This window comes from Chroicocephalus ridibundus, chromosome 3 (genome assembly GCF_963924245.1).
Source record: "Chroicocephalus ridibundus chromosome 3, bChrRid1.1, whole genome shotgun sequence".
NCBI lineage: Eukaryota > Metazoa > Chordata > Aves > Charadriiformes > Laridae > Chroicocephalus > Chroicocephalus ridibundus.
In genome coordinates, this window is record NC_086286.1 from 60,773,671 (window position 1) to 60,798,375 (window position 24,705).

Sequence of the window (24,705 nt, forward strand, 5' to 3'; positions counted from 1 at the left end):
CCCTAGTAGTACTTAATGCAAAGTATTATTTTTATCCATTAAAAACAAGCGGTTTTAAAAGCTGAAGCAATTACAAATTCCAAAGGTTGTGTCTATCACCATTTTAAATACATTTGCAAGCACGTATCAGGGTACCCCGAAGGAAAAAGTTTAATGAATTTACTTTCTCTTCAGAGGCAGGTCTTCTAAGAGTAGCACAAAAAACCACCACTTTTTTACTTCTTAGAAATATCCTTTTCTTTTTGCAGCCTACTAATGCTCGTGCGGCACATAATTATGGTGACTTGGATCCATTTAAATTTCGTTGGCTGATTCCTTTATCTGCTCTTCAAGTCCGACTGGGGAACACAGCAGGTAATTCCCTTGCACTGAATACTTTAGGATTGAACGCTTTTGTGGGATTCAGTAATACCGCTTCTTCCATATGTCTTTCCGGAGCCTCTGGAAACAGGCAGGTGTAGACCAAAATCATATCTGCTGTTGTCTCTGTACTGAGGGGGTACAGGCGTGATGCATTAACAGACTTTCTTCATTTGGTACATTGGCTTCTTCCACGAGTTCAGGAAGATGCAAAATGATGCGAAGGAATGACAGAATGGCAGTCCCCAGTGAAAAGACACCATGAACAGGAGGTGGTTTACCATGGCTGATGTCCTGGTGATGCCCTTCGGCTGTGTGTGTGCTGACCCTTGTGTTTTTCCAAATGTAGGAAAGTTGACTTGTGCAATGTGTGGTAGTATAGGCTGTGTTTTTATTTTCCTTTGGAGTTGATTTTTATGATCCTATCCAGTTCTATATCCTCTGTAAAGTGCCACTAGGTGTTTAGTGCTTCGTGCATTTGGGAGAAGGGCTTCTAAGGCTGGAAAGCAGCGAGAAACATTAAAGAATGGGGGAAAACCACTCCCCAAGAGAGATGGTCAAGTTACCAAAGGCAGCAGTGGCTGGGCTGCTGCAACCGGAGAGTTCAGGGGACTTTCCTTTGGGTTCCAACTTTGGTGAGATCTTCTGTGGATCCACCCATGCCTACGTTAACGCTGCCTTCAGAAGATGAGCTCTACACTGGTCTTTCCAATGCCGAAGGCTTTGTGAAGTACATACAAAAATAATGTTTCCTTCCACGCACAGGGACAGAGAACAGCTGTGTCTGGGAACTGATTCACACCAAGTCAGAACTAGAAGGCAGGCCAGAAACAATTTTTCAATTGTGCAGCAGGTAAGCTTTACATGGAGGTTGTTATTTGACAAAGCACATTAATGGAATTAAAAAAATAAAATACTTTCTCCCACATGACCTTTGCATCAGCACTTCTCGCTCTTTGAATACAGGCATTATGCCAGTGTAACTGCATAAAGTGTAACAATTTGAAACGGGAGTGAATTTGGCACAGTGATCCAACGTCAGCAATGCGCACAGATGTATGTCATAAATTCCAGTATGATATGGGCAACGTAACTGATTTTATCAGGCTCTCAGTTGGTTAGCAGAAATTACCTTCCCATAAAGACCACTTACGGGGTGATCCCTTGGTACAGAAGTTACCCCTCAGGCTGTTTTTCTAAGGGGAAGTTAACCAAGATCGCAAAATACAGAATGTGCAAAATGACTAACACAAAGGTGTTACCTGCAAAACCTACTACTAAAGCAAGCTACTGAAAAACCCCACTGCATTAAAGCATGACAGCAGAAAGAAGGCAGATTTTATTCCAATAGTGTCCTACTTCAGGGAGGAAAATTAGGTTATCTGTTTTCTTAAACTTGCAGTGACTGTGAGAACAAGACTAACATCGTGAAGGTGATCCGTTCTATTTTGCGGGAGAATTTCAGACGTCACATAAAATGTGAGCTACCGCTGGAGAAAACCTGTAAAGATCGTCTTGTCCCACTCAAGAACCGTGTACCTGCAACAGCCAAACTGGGTAAGAAACATGTTCTCAAAGTTGAAAAATGGAGTCTGGACTCCAGAGCTGGCAGAAGGTTCGCAATTATTACCATGACTGTAGTGTGTTGTGTGCCAGACCCACAAATCCCGTTTGTTTTTTGGGGCTGGGGAGGTGGTGGCGTTTCTCCATAGCTCAGTGCATGACAAGGGCTAGACCAGATAAGCAAGCTTGCCACACCCCCACACTGTGATGTGCCATTAGCTCTCTTAAGGGGGATGATTTAATAAGGCCCAAATTAATTTTGCTGGGAAGAAATGGACTCCCTTTGGCATGCAGTATTAGCGTTCTTTCCTCTGGGTTCCCTTCGGTAACTCAGCCCTAATAATATTTAAAGCTAAAACAACTGGCAAAAGGCAGGGGTCTTGCTTCTTCCAACGCACTGAATTTGCATCCCTGTACATACCCTAATTAGGCTTCAGACATTTTAGTTAAATAAGTAGCTATGAGTATTTCAAGTTCTCCGATGGTTCAGTTGTCTGTAAAATCCCCTTAACATCACAGGAACCGGGACAGTTCAACTCCCGCCTATAACCTGGCCCTCCAGTGCTTGAGGTGCCTGAATCAATCTTGCTTTCCTGTGGATGTGTGTAAATCATTACTACAATTTTTGTAGGCTTTTGTATATATTTCACATGAAGGCAAGCATATAGCCCTGGGGTAGGTGGAATGAAAACTTGTGACACGGGATCACACTGTCAGTATCGGAATGCTGACACATCTGACCCGGGATGATTATCAAACGAGACTACGGGCACTGTAATAATAAGTGTGCTGCTGAGACAGATGCTGTAACTAGCTGATGTTCTGCTGAAAAAATGAAACTGCCTTTTTCCACCGCACAGCTTCCACGAGGTCCTTGAAGGTACTGAAGAATTCATCCAGTAGCGAATGGAACGGTGACCCGGGGAAGGGCACCTTCCAGGACTCCGATGAGTGCAGCCTGAGCAGCAGTACGCAGAGCAGCAGCTGCCACACTGCCGAGAGCATACAGGAGCCCAAAAACTCATCTCCCGATAAACACATACAGAGCTGCGCAGCTGACTTCTCTAACGTTCTTGTCAAAGAATCTGATATCCTCAGTGATGATGACGACGACGATGACTATCAGAGCCTAAAGAAGGGCAGCCCTACGAAAGACATTGAGATACAGTTCCAACGGCTGAAGATTTCGGAGGAACCAAGTACTGACTCTGAACGGGATCAGGCTGCTGAAAATGAGGAAGGAGATGGCTTCCAGGAGACAGGAGAGCATCCAAAACTGGTGCGTGGCCATTTCTGCCCAGTGAAGAGAAAAGTAAACAGCACGAAGCGTAACAGAGGAACTTTAATGGCGATGCAAGAACGTCACCAGTCCCTCGACAGTCACTCTGATGCTGCAAACCTGGATCTGAACTCTATTTTAGAGAGAGAATTTAGCGTCCAGAGTTTAACATCTGTAGTTAATGAGGACTGTTTTTATGAAGCTGTGGAGAGGCATGGGAAATCCTAGCTTTCTAAGCACTATATTTAAAATATTCGTTTGAAGTCCACATAAAATTCAACAAACCTACTTTGCTTTAAAACTAGTAAATTCATGGAAGCTGCAGGAAAACTACTATCTGATTTTGTGCACTAATACATTTTTTCCACAAAAACAGCTGTAAAGGATTATTAAGTTATTTTAATTTATTGTGGCTCAAAAATAGATTAAGTTGGCCAAGGTCTGTAAATTAGTTTGTCCCTTTCAAGCAGTTATTAAGACGATGTAGTGTTCTGGGGGAGGGGAAGGGAAGGATGGTCTCATTAGTATTTTAAGTAAGTAATGTGGAAAAGGTGCTATAGTGGCAGAGGGGATTACAATGGAAAGTAGCATTGCAAAATGAATTTTTCAATACCGTGGGCATTTTATTTCTTTGTTTTTCATTTTTGCTTTATTTAAAGCAGAATTAAGTTATTTTAATGTGGTTTAGTGCACAATAGTGCAGAAATTTCATTTTTGTAAGTTTCAAGACGCTGTTTATACTTTATACATATGTGTAAATACAAAACCAAAGCTTGGCCTGTAATCTTTTATTTGACTGTATTTTTTATTTTCTCTACCAGCCTGTACAGTAAAAGACAAAAAAGTATTGTACTTAGCCATGTTTTCTACTTTTTATCATGCTGCTTTTCTCTAGTCGGAGCTTTAAATCCCAAATTCTTTGCTTTTGGATAAACGAGAAGAGTATTACCAGACCTTGAGGCAATCTGCGCACTTTATCCTCCTTTAAGCCAGTCACTTGAGTATATTTATACAAGGGTTTTGGCTTTTGTTTTTTAAATTACTCAGTGAAGTAGGATGTTCCAGGATAAAAAGAGCACAAAAACCCAAACAGCATCTTAGATGCTGAAGTATGAAAAGTATTTTTTCTTAGACTTCAATAATGCACTTTCATTCACCTAAAACTCAGTTATTTCGGAAGGATCCCAACTTAATTACAAGTCTCATGACATACCTAGTTTTTGGTATGTGTTCTAGCCATTCCTCTTAAGTAAAAAGAACCTGTAGGCACCTTGTAACTGGACTGTTCTTTCACTTTTGTCTACAGCTGAATGGAATGAATAAATAAAATGGGAAAGCCCTCTCTCTCCACCACTTTCTCAAAAGTATTTCTTCCATACCTGCACAGATGTAGGACTATATAAGCCTCCTTTCACTTAATCAACACCTCTAGATCAAGGAGTTAAGAAAAATAAAATAAAAAAATCAGTCTGCTGCCGATTACAGCAGTTACAGCTGATCTTCCTCTTCACTCTGATTGCGCTGACTGCTACTTTTCTGTAAATTCCTCATCATCTTCTTTTGCCTTAGTTCTTCTCTGTAATTGTACACAAAAAGGCCTGGGTCTTCATCGCACATTTTTCTGTATGTATTGCACAGATTTCTAAACTGTGACATGGAGAGCTGAAAAGGACGCAAAGTTGGATCGACATTTGCTGTCATCATCAGCTGTTCTGTTCTTTTCAAACGTCCGCTTTCAGGAAACAAGGTCCTAAAAGGTGTGGGGAAAAGACAAACGAATTCAAACAATTCAGCCAGACAACTTAGTTTCCCTTAAGAGTAACAGGGTCCTCTTGGGAATTTACTTAATAGAGGTTTACTATTAAGTATGTCATTATTTTAGCTTTAGCACTCTTAATATAGCTCATTATCTAAGCAAATGGAAACATAAGGGCCCTTTTCCTGCAAACACAAATTGTAACAACATAGGAAAGCATATACATACATTGTACATTAAACACATGCATGTATGTTCATGTTTGCTAATATTAAAAAGAGCTTTGGGTACAGATACAGTCACAGAGCCTTCTTAGAATGAGCCTCACATTTAGAGAGCAACAACGGATTAAACTGTGAAAAACAGATCAGATCTAAACCATATGACTTTCTTTCAGGATAAGCGTGTGTTTCATTCCAATGGGAAAGATATTGTTATCACTTGTCATTAATATTGCAATTCCAATGCCAGGAAAAAAGCTAATAAGGAGGAAAGAAATATTTAATTATCATACACTTTTAAATATTCAGAACTTGGAGAATGTGCCAAGAGTCCTAGATTTTGTTTTCAGCTCTGTTCATAGGTTCACTATGAACTTCAGTTCATTTACTCTGTGGCCAGATGCGATAGCACCTCTCCCTCAGGCTCCCCAAATTTTAATGCATAGTTCAAGTGATGATTAATGTCTCACAAAAATGCGTAATACAAAGTGCAAACTATTGAAAGTACTAGCTGACTAGCTCTTATTAGGAGTAGTTCTCAGGCTACAACAGGTCAGGAAAGCAGAAAATTTGCGCATGGTTCATGTGCATGCCTGAAGTCTCGAATTATCTGCCTCTGTCATACATCTATATAAGACCTAAAAACACTGTGCATCTAACACAGTAACAGCCTCCCTCCCAAGCCTCCAGATGTTGGCTGGATAAGCTAGTCAAAAGGCTTTCTATAACGAAGTGATAGCTGGCTCTTGGTGGGCAGATGGAATACAAAGTTAAGAAAGGGTTTAAAATGACAAGAGAAGGATGGAACTTCTGGGAACAACCTGGTTTAAAGTATGTTCTACTGAAGGCCTTGGTCAAAAATGTCTCCATTAGTTCAGCATCTAGGTCAGCAAGGTTAAAATGGATCACTCCTGATTTTGATACCCCTCCCTAAGTTATTCTTGCCTTTGATTTGGTAGTTAAAACATGTATCTGGAGACAAAAATGTTTAATCACCTTTTATATGCAGACTAAGAACTATCTATCTTATAAACGTCCATGACCAGCAACTCAAATTACAGTATTTTTCTTCATGAACTTAACTTAATAGTTTAATCTTCTATGCTACATCTCTCTCAGATCACAGGATTTACACACAAACGTAAACTGATTCTATTACCTTGTTTTTTATACAGTAAATGCAATAGACAGATACCTTGTAACAAACTTAATTATCTTATTATATACCAAAAATTGCTATTTTTTCCAGGTCAGTTAAAGAATAAGAGGATTGTGTTTCTTAGCTGCACACTAGGGCTAAAGTATGATAAGCTGCTAGAGGGATACGTGACGTTCAGAAGTTCAGACTCCCCCTCCTTGCCTCAAAAGAATGTAGAGCAGTTATTAGCAACTTGAGATTACACAATAGTTTCATTTTTTCAAGACTCTGGCAAAAATATTCTATATAGCGTAGATACACTGATTGTGTGTACCTTCTACTTACATTGTTAACTGAAACTGTTCTCTCACAAAAATACAACTCTATGAATCAAATACAAACTTGTCTAGAATTCGGATACCTCCTTTTTCAAGCACCTTCAAATGCATACTCAAACCTTAACACAGGCAAAATTTTACATCAAATGTCTGCATTCCAGACATCAATGCCATTCACTGCCTCAAGCAAAAAAGCCCCAAAACTAGAGGAAAAATTCTATGGTCACCTTTAATATAGTGACACATAGGACCTGTAGTTCAGCAAGATGGCATCCGCCCTAATTCTGGATTGCGTCAGGGCCAAAACCATGCCCAGCAATATTCAGCTAGTGTGATGAATTTTACAAGCCTCTAGTCCTAACAGCAGCTCTGTCACACGAGCTACAATGCTGAATGCTGTAGTCAGACACACACCTATGCCAGAGTTTTAACAGGATCCTTGGCAAACGGACTGCAGGTTTCTCACATCAGGTAGAGAACCTAAGAAACTCCCTCAGTAAAACACGGGGATTTTTAAAGAGTCAGTAAGGACTCCATAGAAGGGCAAGCACAGAAACAAGAATTTGATCTTTTGACATTATCCCCAAATAAGTAAAATTTACCACAGCTGATGTTCTCCCTCTTCACACTGCCATCTGAATTTTGAGACTTTCATTTTTCAAGTCAACCAATAAATGCTGTAGTTTTTGTGGATGGTGTTGGGTTTTTTTTGTTTCTGAGACAAACAAACTATTGGAAAGATCACCAATTTATCCTAGTTAATTTTAACAGCTTCAACTACTCTAACAAAAATGCACAGTAATTATGATATAATTACAAGAGAAAGAGAATCATCTCATAGTTTTGTCTCCAGAAACCATTCTGAAATGGAAAGATCTGATGAACTATGATGACAAATTTAAAAAGGGAGTAATAAAATCAAATGCATAGCTACAAGACTTTCTCAACTGATTTAGTAGCTAGCACAGTTACAAAAACAGTATCTGGGAATGTTTCATTAAAGATCCTTACTCGATTCCACGGAAGCAGTATTTTCTTCTAAACTGAAAAACACTTTGAACCACCTTTTCTACCAGCTCAAATGGCTGCTGTATCTTTGGTTGCACCAACGGAGTGAAACGCACCACGGCCACATCCACCTATAAGGAAAAGATAGATAAATTTGAGTAGATATATTCCTCCAAGACACATTATTTCTAAGTTAACTGGTAGACATCAGGAAACAGGCAGAACATAGGAAGACATTATTGTGACAGGTAACATAGCTGTGCAGTGACTAATGTCACAGTGTTTGAATATAAAGATTTGGCTTAACTTTCAAGGCCCTACAGAATTTTAGTCTGTCTTAGTTATCTACATATTTCCAATTAGTTCACATGCCATTCATATTCAGTACTTTTTTCCCCCCCATGGCACTTCCTCCATCTAGAGCAACTTCCATGTAATCTGTAAAGTAATTAGCACTTCTTTCTTCAGATCCTTTCACAAGACAATTCTGACATGATACACAAATCAGCCAATATTCAATATATAGGCTGAAGGGCAGCTGGAGAAAATTGGTATTATAATTAGAAATCAAACCCATTCCCTATATATCTTCTGTTGCTCTAGGGCTTTTCTGAAATGTAAGCCAAGGAATTACTTTTCAACCTATTAAGATTTTTAAATTCTATTCTACTTAAAGGAATGGTAGGTAGAAATAAATTTTCATTCAGTTTAAATGACCGTACAATTCTGTATTTACACTGTGTATCACAGTTAATCAAAAAATTTTATTTGAATGCTTCTATGCAGAGCTCTTTCAAGCTTCTTTTATTCTTCTATAGTTCTAAAGTCACCCTGGTTCACAGAACAGTCACTTTCCCCGTGTCTGAAAACAGAATGAAGTAACGTCATTCCTTCAATGTACACATATATACATATAAAATATATAAAATATGTCATGCAATTATATAGACACTGTATTATACAGAAATGCCCTGAATTCAGACTTCTGTATTATAAAATACAGGCTGGGCTAAAAATCCAGTCCTGCACAACATCGAACAAAGCAGTTCATCTTCCAAACTAGATATTAACAATAAAAATGAAAAATTTCTGTGGAGGAACACATTTAAAATTTGTACAATTTGTGCAAGTATTGGTACTGAATGACTAGAAAGTTTTTAAGTGCCAGAGTTTTGGAAATATTCAGTCTCTTATTAAAAAATTCTGCTAATACGACGGACAATCATCCATCTTTTTAAAAGGTCTGAAAGTCACTATTCGTATCCGCAGAACAGATTCTACGTGACACTAAATTGAAGACGTGCTAGTTCTGACTGAAATAAAAGATACACTCAGCCCAAAGAACAGCTTCTGTTCTATGCACAATCTCAGTGTACCAATTGTTTGAGAAAACCCTAAAAAAAATTCAAAACTAGAAAGCTTTTCTCTATTACTTTAATCAACACGTCTCTAAGTTTGTGGGTTTTTAAAAAAATCAATGTAATCGTAGTAACCTCTGTTGTGGACATATTCTTCTAGCAAAAAGGTGCCATCCATCCATGTTGTACTTTCAGTGGGAACAGCTCAGCTACCAGGGACATCTCTTCCGTACAACTGCTTCAAGAGCAGAGGTACTATATTAGCTCTCAACAGAAAGCATGAAATCCAAACAATGGTAAGTTTTTCACGTAGACAGAACTTATGAAGTTGAATGAAAATACTGGCTAGGAAAAGGAAGGAAAATACTGATTAACAGTGCTGATGAAAAAAAACCACGGCAAGTTTCCAGTATTAGCACTGCTGATCTCAAGTATACATTACAGATAGTAGGTTTTCTCTACTTTTCCACCTCTTCTGAAAGCTAGAGTCAAGAATAAGACAGAAAAAAATACTTAAATTACTAAAATGTAAAGACACAAGAACTTAAAAATGAGGTGACGAAAACCTGACACATGGAATCCGCACTGAAATGCGCATAAATGTATTTTCCAAAGCAGTTTCTGAATTTCTTAAGTGTTGCTAGCTTCTAACCTTGCCACAGCTTGCTGCTACGTGTCCAGGAGACCACAGGAACACAGTGAAAACTTGTGTTCACATTAAGTGTCAGAAAAGATTATCTTTTTGAACAGGGCAAATACATACTTCACACGACCAACCAGCTGCTTGCACAGAAATACTAAGGGCTTCTTTTACATGCATGTATGTTTATCTGCATTTTTTTTCAAGAATTAAAACAAGATACTTTCTCAACAAAATTGGGGATAAGAAAACCACGAGAGCCCATTTCCGATCTCATAGTCGCCTCAGGTTTGCAGAACTGCTTGTAAGCGAGATATGAGGGCTTTCTGGGAGTAGGAGCTGCATCTTTAACAAAAATTTCTGAAGGAAAAGAAAAAAACCCCACATTCTAGATGCAGCATACAGTTTAAGAGAAAAACAGCTCAATTTGCAATCTCAAGGCCAGTGGGCAATAATTTCTGCTTCTGAAACAAAACACAGCACTTCTCAGCATTTGTTCCATTATAGACGCTGTTTTCTTTGGACCCCAGGAAAGCTGCCTGGTTACTATAGCAACAGATACAGGGGAAAGCTTTTCACTTGTAATTGGCCACTCCTTTAAAATTATACATGCTATTTTTCCCTAACCTTTTTAATATGCATAAAATAGAGAGTAGAATTATGAAAGCCAATAGAGAGTACACAACAGCACTTAAAATACACAAGTTAATTTGTGGGTAATTTTATTAGTAACACTTTCCCACCCCTAAGTACGTTAGAAATATTTACAAAATAATACTCAATTCTTACAAAATACTGAATATGAAAATTATTCAACTGATATATCCTGGACTGTCAATAGTGGAGCAATTATTCAACCCTTGCTGTTTTAGTGTATCAGTACAATGAAGGTTTATGTTCTCGCAGGGTAGGAGGAACACATGACAGAGTACAATTTAATTCAGAGAAGTCTGCTGCTTCGCTGATGAAATCAACATTCGAAATCAGAATAAGCTTAAATGAGACAATTTTTACTAACTGTTGACAAGAAAGGTCTCATGATGGGCAATACGTGTACCTTGCAACAGGGCTGTATTAAAAGCAAACCCACGCACCCTTTCTCAAGCGGTAATTTACTCATAGGGAACTGAAACCTAAGCAGAACATACTTCAATTTCATTAAAACAGACTGCTTGAGATCCTACTAAGATAGTTCTAAGCCAGCACTTTCACCAACTAAGCGTTCAGTCCAAGCATTTTATCTGTCTACTACAAACAAACGCTAGGTCTAACACCAGATACGTGTTAGATAGTGATCTTGTTCTGATGTGAGGATTTCATTTTGGTTCACTTCCAGTAGAAAGTAACTGTGCCACTAATAGCAATAATCTAATTCCTGTAAACTTAACTCCATTCACATTAGGCTCATAAACAGGATCCCAGGAAACCTAATGGTGTATCACTGCTGCAATCAGCAAGACTCTTTCCCTAATTTCTTGATTTCACACGCCAGCTTGTCAACGCCACTTTACCAATGTACTGCAGTTATCGCATAAGTTTCGTGCCTTTTATACAGACTCATACAAAGGCAACAAGTTATAGGATGACCTACAGAAGGCTAAAGCAATCAAGAAGAGATAAGCAAAACCTGTAGTTGAATAGAAACGTCCTGCTGTTCCAATTACAAATTAAAATAAAGTGCATAGTTCTTTCCTAAGAAATTTAAACTCTTAATAAGATTATCTTCGATGGAAAACAACCCAAAAAAACCCAGCAACCCACAAACAACAAAACCCTCTGGCTCTCAGTGCAACTTAAATGATTCCTACCCTCCCCCTTCGCACTTCCCCCCCCATAAACCTACAGAGTTTCTGGATGCTCCAAGATTTACTCCTTTTATTCACTGCTCACAGTTTTAATCATAGAACCTGGATATCATTATGTATTTAGGACTAAGGGCCTCCATGTGTTTTTCTCCATAATCTCTTTGCTTTCCCTTACTGAGTGTTTGTCAAACAAAACTCATTAAACAAAGTACTCCTTTATTCTCGGGTAGATGGAACTAAGAGAGCGAACAAACAGCAGTAATGCAGTTGCTGTAGAGAAGAGGAAAAAAAAAAGCAACATTCCAAGAAATTTTGTTAATACATGCCAATGCAGTTTTATATGAGAAGCAATAGTTCCATTCAAGAGAAACTGCATTTTTCCAGGACATCTGCAGTGAAGAAAACATCTCAGATCTCCCATCCAGCAGTAAGTGCTACACAAACAGCAATGAAACATAACTGTATTTTTTATTACACTTGCAGTGCTTATACTTGAATTTATCATGCCTTTAATTTGGTTCAATCCCTTTAATGTAATGTACAACTACCATTTGCAGTGGTTTGCATTTATGCTTGCGTGTTTGTATATACTGAAATTTTAAAAAGGAAGCAATGAAAAAGGTTAACTCAAGACCCTAATTAGCTGTTCCAGAATATACTTTTGACTGAGTTTTGAGCTATGTAGGCATGTCAGTTCCTTCTGTAAAAGGAAGTTAAACCATCTTCCCCATGGGCCTGATACAGCAAATGATATGTATTTGCCAAAGCAACTCTTCACAGTCTGAACAAACTGAAGAGATTTAGAAATAGGCAGGTCTTTGAAGTAAGATTTTAAAAATTAGTAGCTACTAACATTCTCACCTTAACTATACGCATTTTTAATATATACACACTGGACAGAGTTAGCACATCCCTGAACAATTACCTGAACTAAGTACGATATATAAAATTAGAGGATTACTTGTTATGTAATGCCAATACAGACTGATGGAATACCTATTGATCAAAACCTTGTTGTCTTATGCACAATGAATTGAAGTAAGAGTACAATGCCACTGATATTTTGAGTTCCATTTATTTCAACTTTATCCCCTATTACTATGGCTTTTCAAAAAAAATGTAGTGCTAAAGACCAATTTAAATATGATTGTTAGTATTTACATAGAACATCTTAGAAATCATAATCCAGACTGAGGACCGCCCTTTCTCTATCACTCTGATTCAAGACAAAACCTGCCAATTACGCAGTCCCACTCAAAAGGCAGGACACCATTTCTAATCCTTGTCACAGAGGTTTCAACCCATTTTTCTTCATCTGCTATCCTAACAGTCCAGCTGATGTAACAACAACAGTTCTGTCTTCCCAGCTGCACAGTTATCATACCCCCTAAATGTTCTCATCTGTCAAACGAAATTTGACCCTTTATGCAAGAATAGCAGGGAGGTTTTTTAATGATTTTTTAAAACTGCCACTCCATGGCAAATTTGCAAATAATTTCAGAAAGGTAAGTGATTAAGGAAAAAAAAAATGCACCAAGACAACTGACTTTCTTTATCAGTGTTAAACCCAGTATTTTATTTTATAGACAAAACCACATCATATTCAGTCTTATGACTTGCTCAATCCTGCTGCTCTAAGTCAAGGACTGAGAATCACTGACTGAAAATACTGATTTAGAACAATCACATGTGACTTGGCAAAATACTGCCAATACTAAATTTAATCTTATTCTCCTTAAGAACCCAGAAATTTGGTAACAGTTATTAAACAAAAGTACAGACAATATTTAAATAAACTGAAATAAAGGGCTACATTTAACCCTACTTTAACAAAAGATAGTATTATCGATCAACGTTCATTGTTATGAAATAGTCAACAGGAGCTGACTACAGCCAACACATTTAAGGAAGGTACTTTAAATAAGAGTACAATATATTTTCTACCAGTGTTTTTCCAAAACGACTTCTAATCTGCAAGTTTCTAACGTTCCATTTACAATGTATGCTTGTCTAGTAAGCCTACAATCCGTATGCTATTACCAAAACCAACTCCAGTAAAGTAAGTTTTGCTTGATGGCTTGTAATCACGTATGAAAGGGCAGCAGCTCCTTCTTACAAGCAATTCTAAAACACTGTCCATTTGCCATCATTTATGTTCAAGTGCCTTCTGTACAGCTGCTCGCCTGCTCTCATCTGCTGCGGGGTCATGTTCAGATAGTCATTCACATAGCTCTAATTTTAAATGCAAGCTTTTTTTGTTTGCTGATTTCTTTTTCTTCCCCCCTCGCACTTCTCCTCCCCGCCTCCCCCACCCCCCCCACCCCGCCTCCTCCCTATTACACACAGGGCTACAGCCTTGGCTACGAAGCTACCAACCAGTTACACTCATTTACAAGAGAGAAACACGCAGACAAAAGGTGACAGCAGATAATCATCATGGCATCAGCAAGTCTGCAGTTCTTTGCTTTTATTCTGGCTTTGTTTGGTGTTTTTGGAGACATCACGGCCACCTTGCTACCAAACTGGAAGGTAAACGCAGATGTTGGTTCAAATATCATAACAGCTATAACACAGATGCAAGGACTTTGGATGGACTGCACATGGTACAGCACCGGGATGTTTAGCTGTACCCTGAAATATTCTGTTCTCTCCCTCCCCGTCTACATCCAGGCTGCACGGACCACCATGGTACTGTCTTGTATCCTATCAGCCTTTGGGATCTGCATCACTACAGTTGGAATGAAATGCACAAAGTTGGGAGGGGACACTGACAGCAAAAGCCATGCTTGTTTTGCTGGAGGAGTCTGCTTCATTCTTGCAGGAATCTTTGGATTAGTACCAACATCCTGGTACACGAGAGAAATTATTGCAAGTTTTCTGGACCAGACCATTCCAGAGAGCAGTAAACACGAACCAGGAGGAGCGGTTTATACAGGATTCATTTCAGCAGGGTTTCTGCTTATTGCAGGTGTGATCTTCTGCACTTCCTGTTTTAAAAAGCAGCAAGGAGCATGGATTTACCCTCCAAAGCAGCACCATTTCCCATCCACAGAGCAGGAGAGCGATGCAGGTTACAACCTGAAGGACTATGTGTAAATACAGTTAATTTCTATCCATTGAGGCTTTTTTTGTGCTAACTGTAGTTTGATTACTTCAAAGAATGTGTAACATAGCACTTAACTTTTCTTACATCTGGGCTGCAATTATGTTTAAGTAAGGTATTTCATTTATAGCAGCATCCACACAAAGAATGAAGTAGAAAACAATGCTTATGTCTGCTACAAGAGTACTTTTTTCGTTGATTTTTCAAACCATGCTTTTTGACTTACCAAGTAACATTTATTGAAGAAAAAGGAACTATATTAAAACGTAACTGAAACATACTGATGGCTTGTTACAGCAAAGATGCTTAAAAACTAACTGCCTTCTATTTAGCAAATTGGGCCATCAATAACATAAAAAGTTTTATGGTGTATTTTACATTTTTATCTTTATTTTAATTATGATGCAAGGAAGAAAAAAACCCAACCACTCTCTGTCCAAGAAGCCCAATTCAGTGTTTTTTAAGTAACAGACACATCTGCCTTTCATTTTCAGTTCTAAAGTGCCTTGGTAATTAGATTTCTTAAAAAAACAAACACACACACACACACACACACGAAAGCACAACACAAATCCATAGCCCCAAACCTTAGTTGCATTGTATATTCTGCATATCAGCGTAAAGAATCAGCAGTACCATTCAGATCTTGCTAAAAATGGCTCTCCCGCCCCAAACTGCCACCTGCTGTGGGTTCCATTTATTATTGTTAAAGAAATGTCTACTGGGCATTCTCCAAGTGCTACTAATCTATCACTACACAATGATTGTTAGATTTGAGGAGCAATACAACAACAGAAATGTAACCATGACTATGAAAACACCTGCAAACTGTAACACACAGGATACAAACGAAATATCTATGTTCCAGAAAAATCTGGAAGTGTTATGGCTTACACTTGCTCAAAGTAGCTTTTAACAACTCAAATAATACAGCTACTATTTATTGTCTTCTACGTTTCTGGCATTCTAAAAGAACTTTAAATCCTTTTTGTTATTCCAGTAGGGTCTGTTTCAGGCCCACTCCCATGTATTCTATTACCAAATGTAATATACAATGGTGATAAGAAGACAGCTTCCTCATTTAAATTTATTTTCTTAACCCTGTTACTTTGATTAACAATCTTAAATCTTTTAACCTTTTCCTTCAACACACAGATTTTGTTTCATATTGGTTATTGGCAGAGTATGTTCTATCTAAATGCTCCCCTAAACGAGAATCAAATTGATGTTAATTTGCTAGCATAGGTAAGGAAATGAAAAGGGGATACAATACAGGCCTTTAAGTTTAGGAATATGATAATGCTGGACAAGTCTTTCAACAAAACCAACTGCTATTTGTTTTGCATACTTATATACAGCTTTCATTTCCCATATTATCAGCCCGAAATTCACTATAACAGCATGAAGGTTCCTTAACATTAAATGTATAACTTGTTGGAAAAAGTAAGATCTTCTGTTATAGCATTTGAGAAAGTGAAATGTTTTATGTACCTAATATGTAAAGTCTTTATTCTAACATACATGGACCAGAATTATGTCTTGCTTGTATTACTATTACATAGCCATTTTGAGTTTCCTACGTGTTCACCAAGAAGCTTGTTTTGTACTACTGCAAATGCTAGTATTAGCAGTTATTCAGTATTGCAGAGAGTTAACTATGACCAAAAAGACAATTTTTCTTTGCTTAGACACAATAACGCACAGCACCATCTCATTCCATAAAGCAAGAGTCTTTTACATCTCAACATTCATAGATATCGTTGAAATAACATTCATTCATTGCAGAAACGAAGTAAACAACTCAGTACCAAAACCATACATTTCCATTTTTAGTAGGGGGTTTCACATGACACTAAGGTTTGATCACTGCTATGTATGTGAATTAAAACTAACATTTGTGAAGTAAGAACCAAAGGTGTACTGAAGGGCATAAGAAAAAGGTAATAATTGCATTCTGTGAGCAAAATGAAGTATTCATTGGTTACATAAGCAGCAAATTTTTCTTCCTAAAACTTTATACAGAAGTACCTGAACTTTTTTGTATACCTATGAAAAAAAAAAAAAATCAAGCACTGATCAAGCCTTCAATCACAATACACTGCAAGATCTTTCGAAGAAAACAAAGATTTTGTCAGAAAGGGTAGTATCTAGAACCACATGTCAATCTATGGCTAAAAGAACACAGGCAAAACAGAAGAACAATCTACAACAGAAGTTTGAAGGAAACATAATATAGTGAAAACAGGTGCCATGCCTGTCTGAAAATTTTGTACTTTCCGCTTTTGCAATATAAGCCAGACTTGTTTTAAGACAAAGAAATTATTAAATAAAAATATGCTTGTCTAGTGGTACTGTCATTCAACAGAGCACCAACTGACTGTAGGATTTGTTTATACTAAGACATTTGTCAGCTCTCCTTGAGTTACCACTCTCTCAGTCAACTACGGCCTTTGCGACACAGGCAAATGGGAGTATCAGTTATAGCTTCTCAATTCTGAGACACAGTCTGCGCAAGACTTCTGACTACACTAATCTACTATTCCTTCAAATTGTATCCACCATTGAGAAGCCACCACCACAAAATCGCTATTTCAGGTATTTAACAGTGAGATGACATCCTGAAATTGCTTTTCAATCAGCTAGGAGACAAGGGAAAAAAAAAAAAAAAACCAACCCAAAAATGCAAAGCCAAAAAATATGTCTTAAGCATGGTCATTTTCTTCACAACAGACTGCTGTCACGAATAATAACCTAACATGTTTGAACAGGGCTATCAAGATGATTAGGGGACTGGAACACCTCTCTTACGAAGAAAGGCTGAGGGATTTGGGTCTCTTCCGTCTGGAGAAAAGATGACTGAGGGGGATCTTATCAACACTTACAAATCCTTAAAGGGTGGGTGTCAGGAGGATGGGGCCAGGATCTTTTCAGTGGTACCCAGCGACAGGACAAGAGGTAATGGGCACAGACTTGAGCATAGGAAGTTCCACCTAAACATGAGGAGGAACTTCTTTCCTTTGAGGGTGGCAGAGCACTGGAAGAGGCTGCCCAGAGAGGTGGTGGAGTCTCCAACTCTGGAGACATTCAAAACCCACCTGGACACGTTCCTGTGCAACCTGCTCTAGGGGACCCTGCTCTGGCAGGGGGGTTGGACCAGATGATCTCCAGAGGTCCCTTCCAACCCTATGATTCTATGAACAGTTACTTGCTCAAAAAATACTAACAGAATCTTAAATTATCATCAGAATATGTCCAGACAGCAGCTTCAAAATTCATGGTCATAAGAGAGAAGGAATGACCAAAGTTTCCTGAAAGATAACAGTAAAAAGACCAAAAGATAGATTTGGTAAGGGAGATTTATTGATGAGCTGCACCAACCAGTTTAAGGGGAACTTTCAAAAGCAGCAAGTTTGTTTCTAAAACAGAACAGTAGATTTCCACGTGCATTCAGGAGAAACAGACCCCACTTGGTGACAGACACACATTTTTACAAAAAGATACATTCTTGTCCAAAATGCAGTTTAATTTATTTATTCTTGATACCTGTAATCATGGTGGCTGTTAATAAAAAAAAGTGGTAGTAGATAAAAGGACAGCAAAGAAACTGTTCTCCTCTACTCATTCAAGAGTAGATAGAGAGAAATGATTGTTCCTTTTTTAAACAGGCAGTGGGATGTAGATGACAAAGTGCTATAGCGAATAAGAGGGAGTTAAATATGCTAAAGATGAGTAAGGTGAAATGTAAAGATTATAGACATGGTAAAATTAGAGATCTTTAACAAAGATGACAAATTAAAAGCTTTTCTTTATCAGTGTCTTTCAAAAGATCCATCAAATTTTCTAAGCGCAATTCCCGAACTGTTTTTAAATGCAAACTGTAAAACAGCAGGCTTTCCAAAGATGTTACAATCCTAGCAGACTCTTCTGTCATTAAATCAAATATCCATTTCAGAAACACACAAAGTTAGTACACTGATCTTGCAGACAGACTTGAAGATCAAAGTCAAGTTCTGAGGAACAAAACCCAAAAGCATCTTCTTGAAGCAAGTATGCTTCATTTACAGGTATATCATCACATCACTCCACTTCATAGTATGGAGATGTTGAACTGAAGCACCCAACTGTGTTTTGTACTCAAAATCAGATATATTGCCTCACTGAAAAATTAGCAAAAAACCCCAAAGAAATACATCAAAACTTACCTCAGGCTTTGGAACGAAAGCTTGACCTGGAATTACGAAGCAGTTTTCGACAGTGCAGAGATGCTGAGACATGATGGACAGTCTGCTACGCTGCTTACCTCCTGGATTAGCTGTAAGCCTCTATTGAAGAAACAAAACAGGTGAATCAGTGAAACTGAATTATCCAAGTGGTCAGCTACATAAAAGCTTGGTTTTCAGTTTAATCAAAGGCAAAGACAAATTAAAACAGAACAATTAATTGTAAAGAACTCACTTCAAAGTTTATGCCCAGTTCATTCATCTAGAATTCTTTTCTCCAATGCAGCAGCATCTCACTAAGATACCGTGCTACCTTCCAACCTCAGTCCTGCAATCAAATGCACATGAAAAGGAGCTCCTTGGACTTCTACAGAACTTAATGAATGTCAAAAGAATTTTCTATGGGCAGAAGAGAAGACTAAAACTCTTCTGACAGAAGGATTCAAAACAACCATAACACCAGCTGACAGTATTCTCACATTCTCTTCCTTCCACTGTTTCTGTATCGAGTATTCTTTTTTTCTCCTTCAAGATCAAGGAAAGCACCATAAACTCAAAATCAGATAGAAAACAAAATTTCTTCTTTATTAACTGGTCTGTGCTTAAACATACGTAAGGAAGCTGGACCTACTTTACATAAATTCAGAATACCTAACAGTAAGAGCATTTAATACTTAAAGCTCAATTTAGTAATTCTGTACTTTTACCAACAAATTTCTTACAAAGAAAAATAAAAAATATGAAAAAAAATATTTAAAAAGTAGTCTGGACAGAGGTTTTCTACACTTTCATGACCTGGCAAGAAATGCGTTATGTGCGTTTTTCTAACACAAACAAAATTTAAACATAAAAAACACACAGTAGAAAAAGTCTCAAATGGTAAAAGATACTACACTAACTATGCAGAAATAGAAAAGATCCCTGTTCTTATTTACCACTACCTCAACAAAAAATAAATGATGAAAAGCGATTTGCGTATCTGGTAACATCTGTACATCATGTAGCTTCAGATGAAAAGCATACACATGAAATGCTGCCATGCTTATTAAAACTATCCCTGAAAATAAAATTAAACTTATTACTGAAGTTTTTCCTTCTTTTTTTTTTTGAAAACAACTCTCCTGAAAGGCAGTTTAAGTATCAGCATAAAGCAAATGAAATACTTTTCAGAAAGAAAGCTCAGTGATTCTTTTTGCCTACATCAGCATTTAAAACTAGCTTCATGAATGTTTCATTATTATCTATCTGCCATCATTACTATTCTCTGAAAAAAAACAGGTCTAGAAAGTCTAACAATGCAATCAGATACTCACTTCCTCAGTCTCAGCAGTGGAAATGAAACAGACCTAATGACAACACTTGCAGTCCTTCCAATGCCAAGTCAAACAAGCCAATCTTCACTTCCCATGAAAACAATCTAACAAGCCTCAGGTGGTCAGCTCCTGCTTCTTAGCTACAGAAGGGATAACTTAAAAACATCCACCTGTGCACACTAACATCTTAAACCACATCATCAGGAACATACCTGTGTATGGCACTGCTCAAGGAATGCAAAAATGCTGAGAATATACTTCTGTAACCTGAGCTATTTTTGTAGGGTTTTTTCCCTGCCTTAGTTCTCAAAATTTTGTTTGTCCCTACTTTTAAAATATGGACAGCATCTGAAACTGCACTGAATCAACCACGCTGGAGGAGTTCAGCTAACTAGGTAACATTTTTGTCCCTACCATTAAAATTTTAGCAAGGCATGAAGCAAAACAAAGATTCTGAAGCCTAACCTGGAATACAACCAAGGTGGTGGTACCTGACATCTGTTTTAAAGCTGCTCACTATCAACGACTCTCAATGACTACCTCAGGAACAACTATTTGTTTTGTTCTTCACTAAGCTATACAATTGTCCTTTTCATAAATGTGTATTAAAACATTATCAATGAATCTGCAGAATCATAGGTCATACGAATTAACCTACATGAAGAATTAGACTGGCAAAGCTGAATACTAAACACGTTAGTACACAAGCCACTCTCTGCAAAACAACTTTTTTTTTTTTAGAACATAAGCAGTTATATTTAAACTATATCAGTTATGAAAACATAATGCTAATTTTTCTTCTGTTTGCTGCTCAGAAATCTGAGTTATTTTCCACTTCATTAGCACCTTTTGCCTAATGTTCTAAATAGACAGCAGTGTTAGACACAAAATGATTAAGTATTCCGCTCTTCTAACACGCATGTCTTCTAGCTATCTAACAGTTTAGCACGCCACCTCCCAGCCTGTAGATCAAGTTGGCAGAGCAGTTTAGGCAAACTGCTCTCTGCCCAGTTTTACTCAAAATTAGAGACTGACAAAGATCTTCTATTTAAACTGAAATACAACTCATTTTAATGAAAAGTGGTCCAGGAAGTACCGGGCCTAGGTGTCAGCTTTGAGGTGAAGCACTGAGGAATTTGGGGCAAGGTAAAAATTCTTACCCACAAAGTAAGTAACAATTGTACAAGTTTAAACTACAGAGACAGAACTGCTGGTTCTCATCAACAGTTTTAATCAAATCATATCAGAATAGAGTGGTCTGTAGTAATAGATCTATAATGGCATAACTCATGCCAATGTAGCAGTGCTACAAGGAAACAGAAAAGCAGGAAACCACCACCAACAAGAAAGGTAAAGGTATTTTCTACCTCTTATATGAGAAAAAATGAACTGGACCACAAAGAACACAGCATGCTGTTTTATTTTTTTACTGTTAATATCAAGTTATCCTAATTGGTTATAAAGCACGTGGCTCCATTCCATGACAGCATGTTACCTTTCTGCTGAGCTCACAGCATATACACTCAAGACTTTCTTTGGTATTGCGGCTTTTAGCTTAGAAACATCCAGTGAGGACATCAAACTTTGGAGGATATGAAATTTTCCTTTCAAGAACATAAATCCAGAGATACAAAATATCAGTAGCAACTTATTATCTGCATTACGCTATTCTCTGTTTTCCTGGTACTGAATATACCTGTATATGCCAATTACAATGGTTAACTTAAGCAGCTTTAGAGGGCCAGAAAAAGAGACAGCTATTTTGATGACCATCATTTCTCCTGATCATAAAACAAAATAGCCTCTCTCAAACAAGTTTTTCATGTTGTGAAATCAATTATGGAAACGCAAACCAGAAACTACAAACACTTTTGTCTTCAGTGGACGATCTGTGTTTAAATAGATATAAGAACAAGAATCAAGAGATGACAGAATATAAACTCAACAACAATTAACACTGATTCACTGCATGACCCTGAACAACATATCATTCAATTTCCTAGTGATTCTAACTTCTCAGCTTGCTAAGCACAAGGAACTTAAGACTGCATGGTATTTTGCATCTCATTGAGCTACGCTGGGTGCGGAAGCACTATAATCTGCATGTCACCAGTGGCATATGCAGCTGGTTACAGCAATCTAAGTAGAGAGTTCATTTATACTCTCACTCAGTGCTAGGCCAATTCTTTCACTGCTGTCACAAAACTTTGCATCTTACCCATCATCGCTTTGCATTTTACATCATAGTCCATTAGCCATATTCTGCAACAAGGAAGTATAATCTCAAATGACATGAAGTCCTTCTGGAAAACAGATCTGGCTTTTTCAATGCCTGAAGCCACACGAGCTCAGAACTGAATTCAGAAATCGATCTTGTTTCACACTAAATGTTTGTCCCTGGTGTTCTCTAGAGCCACCTACTGGAAATACTCCAGTACTTGCCTTGAATTTTTATTGCAGGACTAGAGTAATGACAGGACAATATGGTTTTCTATGACCCCAGAAATAACAGCAGATATGCCAATTGCACAATAAATTATTACTAACTTAAATGGTGAAAAACACATAGCAAAATTTTCCTATTAGAATTTCTACTTTGAATTTTAAAATTAAAACAACATACACGTTTAGGTTGCACACAGAAAACCAGGTATTTACGAACACTGGAGTAATTAGATGAAAATTAATTTTTCAGACTGATGCGTAATTCCTTTTTTTTCTCTTTTTTTAAAAGCAAATGGAATGCTGGTAAGAAGCCATACTGAAATGCTGGTAAGAAGCCATACTGCTTGCATAAATACAAGGGAAGAAGTCTTCCAGCCTCTCTGTTATGATATGTTTCATGCAATGACAACAGAAATAAACTGTTAGGTCTGAAAGCATTGTGGAGTAAGTCACCCTAGTATCAACTGATCTAGAATTAACACTACTACATAACAAAACAGTTTGGCCCTCTTTGAGAATCTAAATTTTCAGACAAAGTAAAATGTCAGTCTGCTCTTGGACCTACTGTGACAGAACTCAAATGATGCCTTTTTACACACACAAGACTGGCAGCAATCCATTAATAATTCTGATATCAAGTCTTGTTCAAAAAAGCCAGAGTCAGTTTCCATGGTCTTGAGAGAACACTCTCTGTGTTTTAGGTGTTTAATCACATCTGGAAATAATGCTAAACCTGAAATTTTTCCTTATTTCAAGGAAGATGTCATTTAAAAAAAAGTATTTATAATAATTAAGAGAGCAAAAGAAATAACTTTGAGTGTATTTCTTGAGATGATTGAAACGTAACGAAAACCAGACTGATTAAATGCTGCATGAATGACTGTGAGAGAAGAAATATAGTTAAAAGACAGAAGAGCGCTGTAGAATCTATTCATGTCGAAGAAATCAGACTTGAGAAAAGAACAGATTAAGTACCTCAAGGAAATATACCCTCCATAAGAAATGTAAAAAAAAAAAAATAATAAAAATTGCTCTGAAAGGATCAGAGCAGATGATCAATGCAACATTAAAATTCATAATCTAGAGCCACACAAACTCAAAATCGAACCAACTCTTTCCTCTCTTTAAAGCCAAATAAGATTGGGTTTGTACCTTTAAACAAATGACTGCATGGGAACAAATATTTGTTCAAATTAGCATCTTTAAAATTTTGGGAAAACAGTAACATCTTACCTCTGCAACCTCCTTCTGAAAAGTCAATGTCATCTGTGTCCTGCCATAAATAAAAGGTCCATCCTTTTTGGAAACATTTTCAAGCCATTTGATGATTAGAGGAGTTGAAACACTGAAGGGCAGATTCCCAATGATATGTATATCTGGTGGCTCTATGAACATTTGATGGAAAAAAACCTAACTGTTAAAAAAGTTTTGGATAAGATTTTGCCAAGAAAAAACAAGTAAGAAAGATATGTGCATATCAACCTAGACTTAAAATATGAAAACGATTTTTATCATGCCACGCCAAAATTATGCCTTTCCATTTATACTTGTCTTACACTGACAAAACTGTTACTATTCTCAGTAATTAGTTGTAAAAAAGTGGTTAGGTTTGGTTCTCATTTACATTTGAATAAATCAGTAGGTATCAGCTGATTTTCAGCTGATCAGTAGATTTCAGCTGAGCTATTCCAGAATTGCAAAACAACAGCAAAACTACAACAGTGTTTCCATGATTTTAAACTGTGACTATTAGGCACAGAGTAAATAGCCACAGTCATCCTTCTGTCCAACACATTCCTCCCAGGGCCTTTTTACTGAGACTTCATAATTCGCAAAACAATTACCTAGCTCAAACTGAGCAGAGCTCTCCTTCTGTATACAGTCCTCTGAAATCAAGAGGTCTTAGAGCAAGTACGAGACTTGGCCATAAGAAATTTTATGTGTTGTTCAATTACGTATCGTATCAGTATATATGTGTTGTATAACACAAAGGAAGCATTTCATTAGTGGGGATCCTTGTACCTTTTACAGGAATACAACAGAAGCAAATAAAAGCGTCATCATTTCTTAGATACTACAGCATTTAATAACATGAATGAGACATGGTAATATCAAATTCCAGCTGTTTTTCTGGCACGCTACTTATAATGCACATTTT

General features: G+C 37.5%; 3 protein-coding genes across 8 annotated transcripts in view; 2 read left to right on the forward strand and 1 right to left on the reverse strand.

The window, feature by feature from the left end:
• The window catches only part of TIAM2 (TIAM Rac1 associated GEF 2), a 92,386-nt gene extending 88,943 nt beyond the window's left edge, over positions 1-3,443 (forward strand). For all 5 annotated transcript variants that reach the window (XM_063329364.1, XM_063329365.1, XM_063329368.1 and 2 more), the window contains 4 exons: positions 249-354; positions 1,126-1,213; positions 1,763-1,917; positions 2,784-3,443. In XM_063329364.1, the coding sequence (XP_063185434.1) occupies positions 249-354; positions 1,126-1,213; positions 1,763-1,917; positions 2,784-3,430 (996 nt within the window). In that variant the 3' untranslated portion in view covers positions 3,431-3,443. The remainder of the gene's footprint in view (positions 1-248; positions 355-1,125; positions 1,214-1,762; positions 1,918-2,783) is intronic.
• Positions 3,444-4,164: 721 nt separating this feature from the next.
• Positions 4,165-24,705, reverse strand: part of TFB1M (transcription factor B1, mitochondrial) — a 28,217-nt gene continuing 7,676 nt past the window's right edge. For both annotated transcript variants that reach the window (XM_063329376.1, XM_063329375.1), the window contains exons 5-8: positions 23,781-23,932; positions 18,772-18,891; positions 7,667-7,794; positions 4,165-4,952 (exon numbers count right to left, since the gene is read on the reverse strand). In XM_063329376.1, coding sequence (XP_063185446.1) covers positions 4,691-4,952; positions 7,667-7,794; positions 18,772-18,891; positions 23,781-23,932 — 662 coding nt within the window. In that variant the 3' untranslated portion in view covers positions 4,165-4,690. The remainder of the gene's footprint in view (positions 4,953-7,666; positions 7,795-18,771; positions 18,892-23,780; positions 23,933-24,705) is intronic.
• Positions 11,555-14,562, forward strand: CLDN20 (claudin 20). Its single transcript, XM_063329378.1, has 2 exons — positions 11,555-11,893; positions 13,813-14,562. The coding sequence occupies exon 2, from the start codon at positions 13,903-13,905 to the stop codon at positions 14,560-14,562; it is 660 nt and encodes a 219-aa protein (XP_063185448.1). The 5' UTR covers positions 11,555-11,893; positions 13,813-13,902.

What these genes read in the sequence shown, in the direction of transcription:
- CLDN20 (XM_063329378.1), top strand. Translation starts at nt 13,903, where the DNA reads ATGGCATCAGCAAGTCTGCAGTTCTTTGCTTTTATTCTGGCTTTGTTT.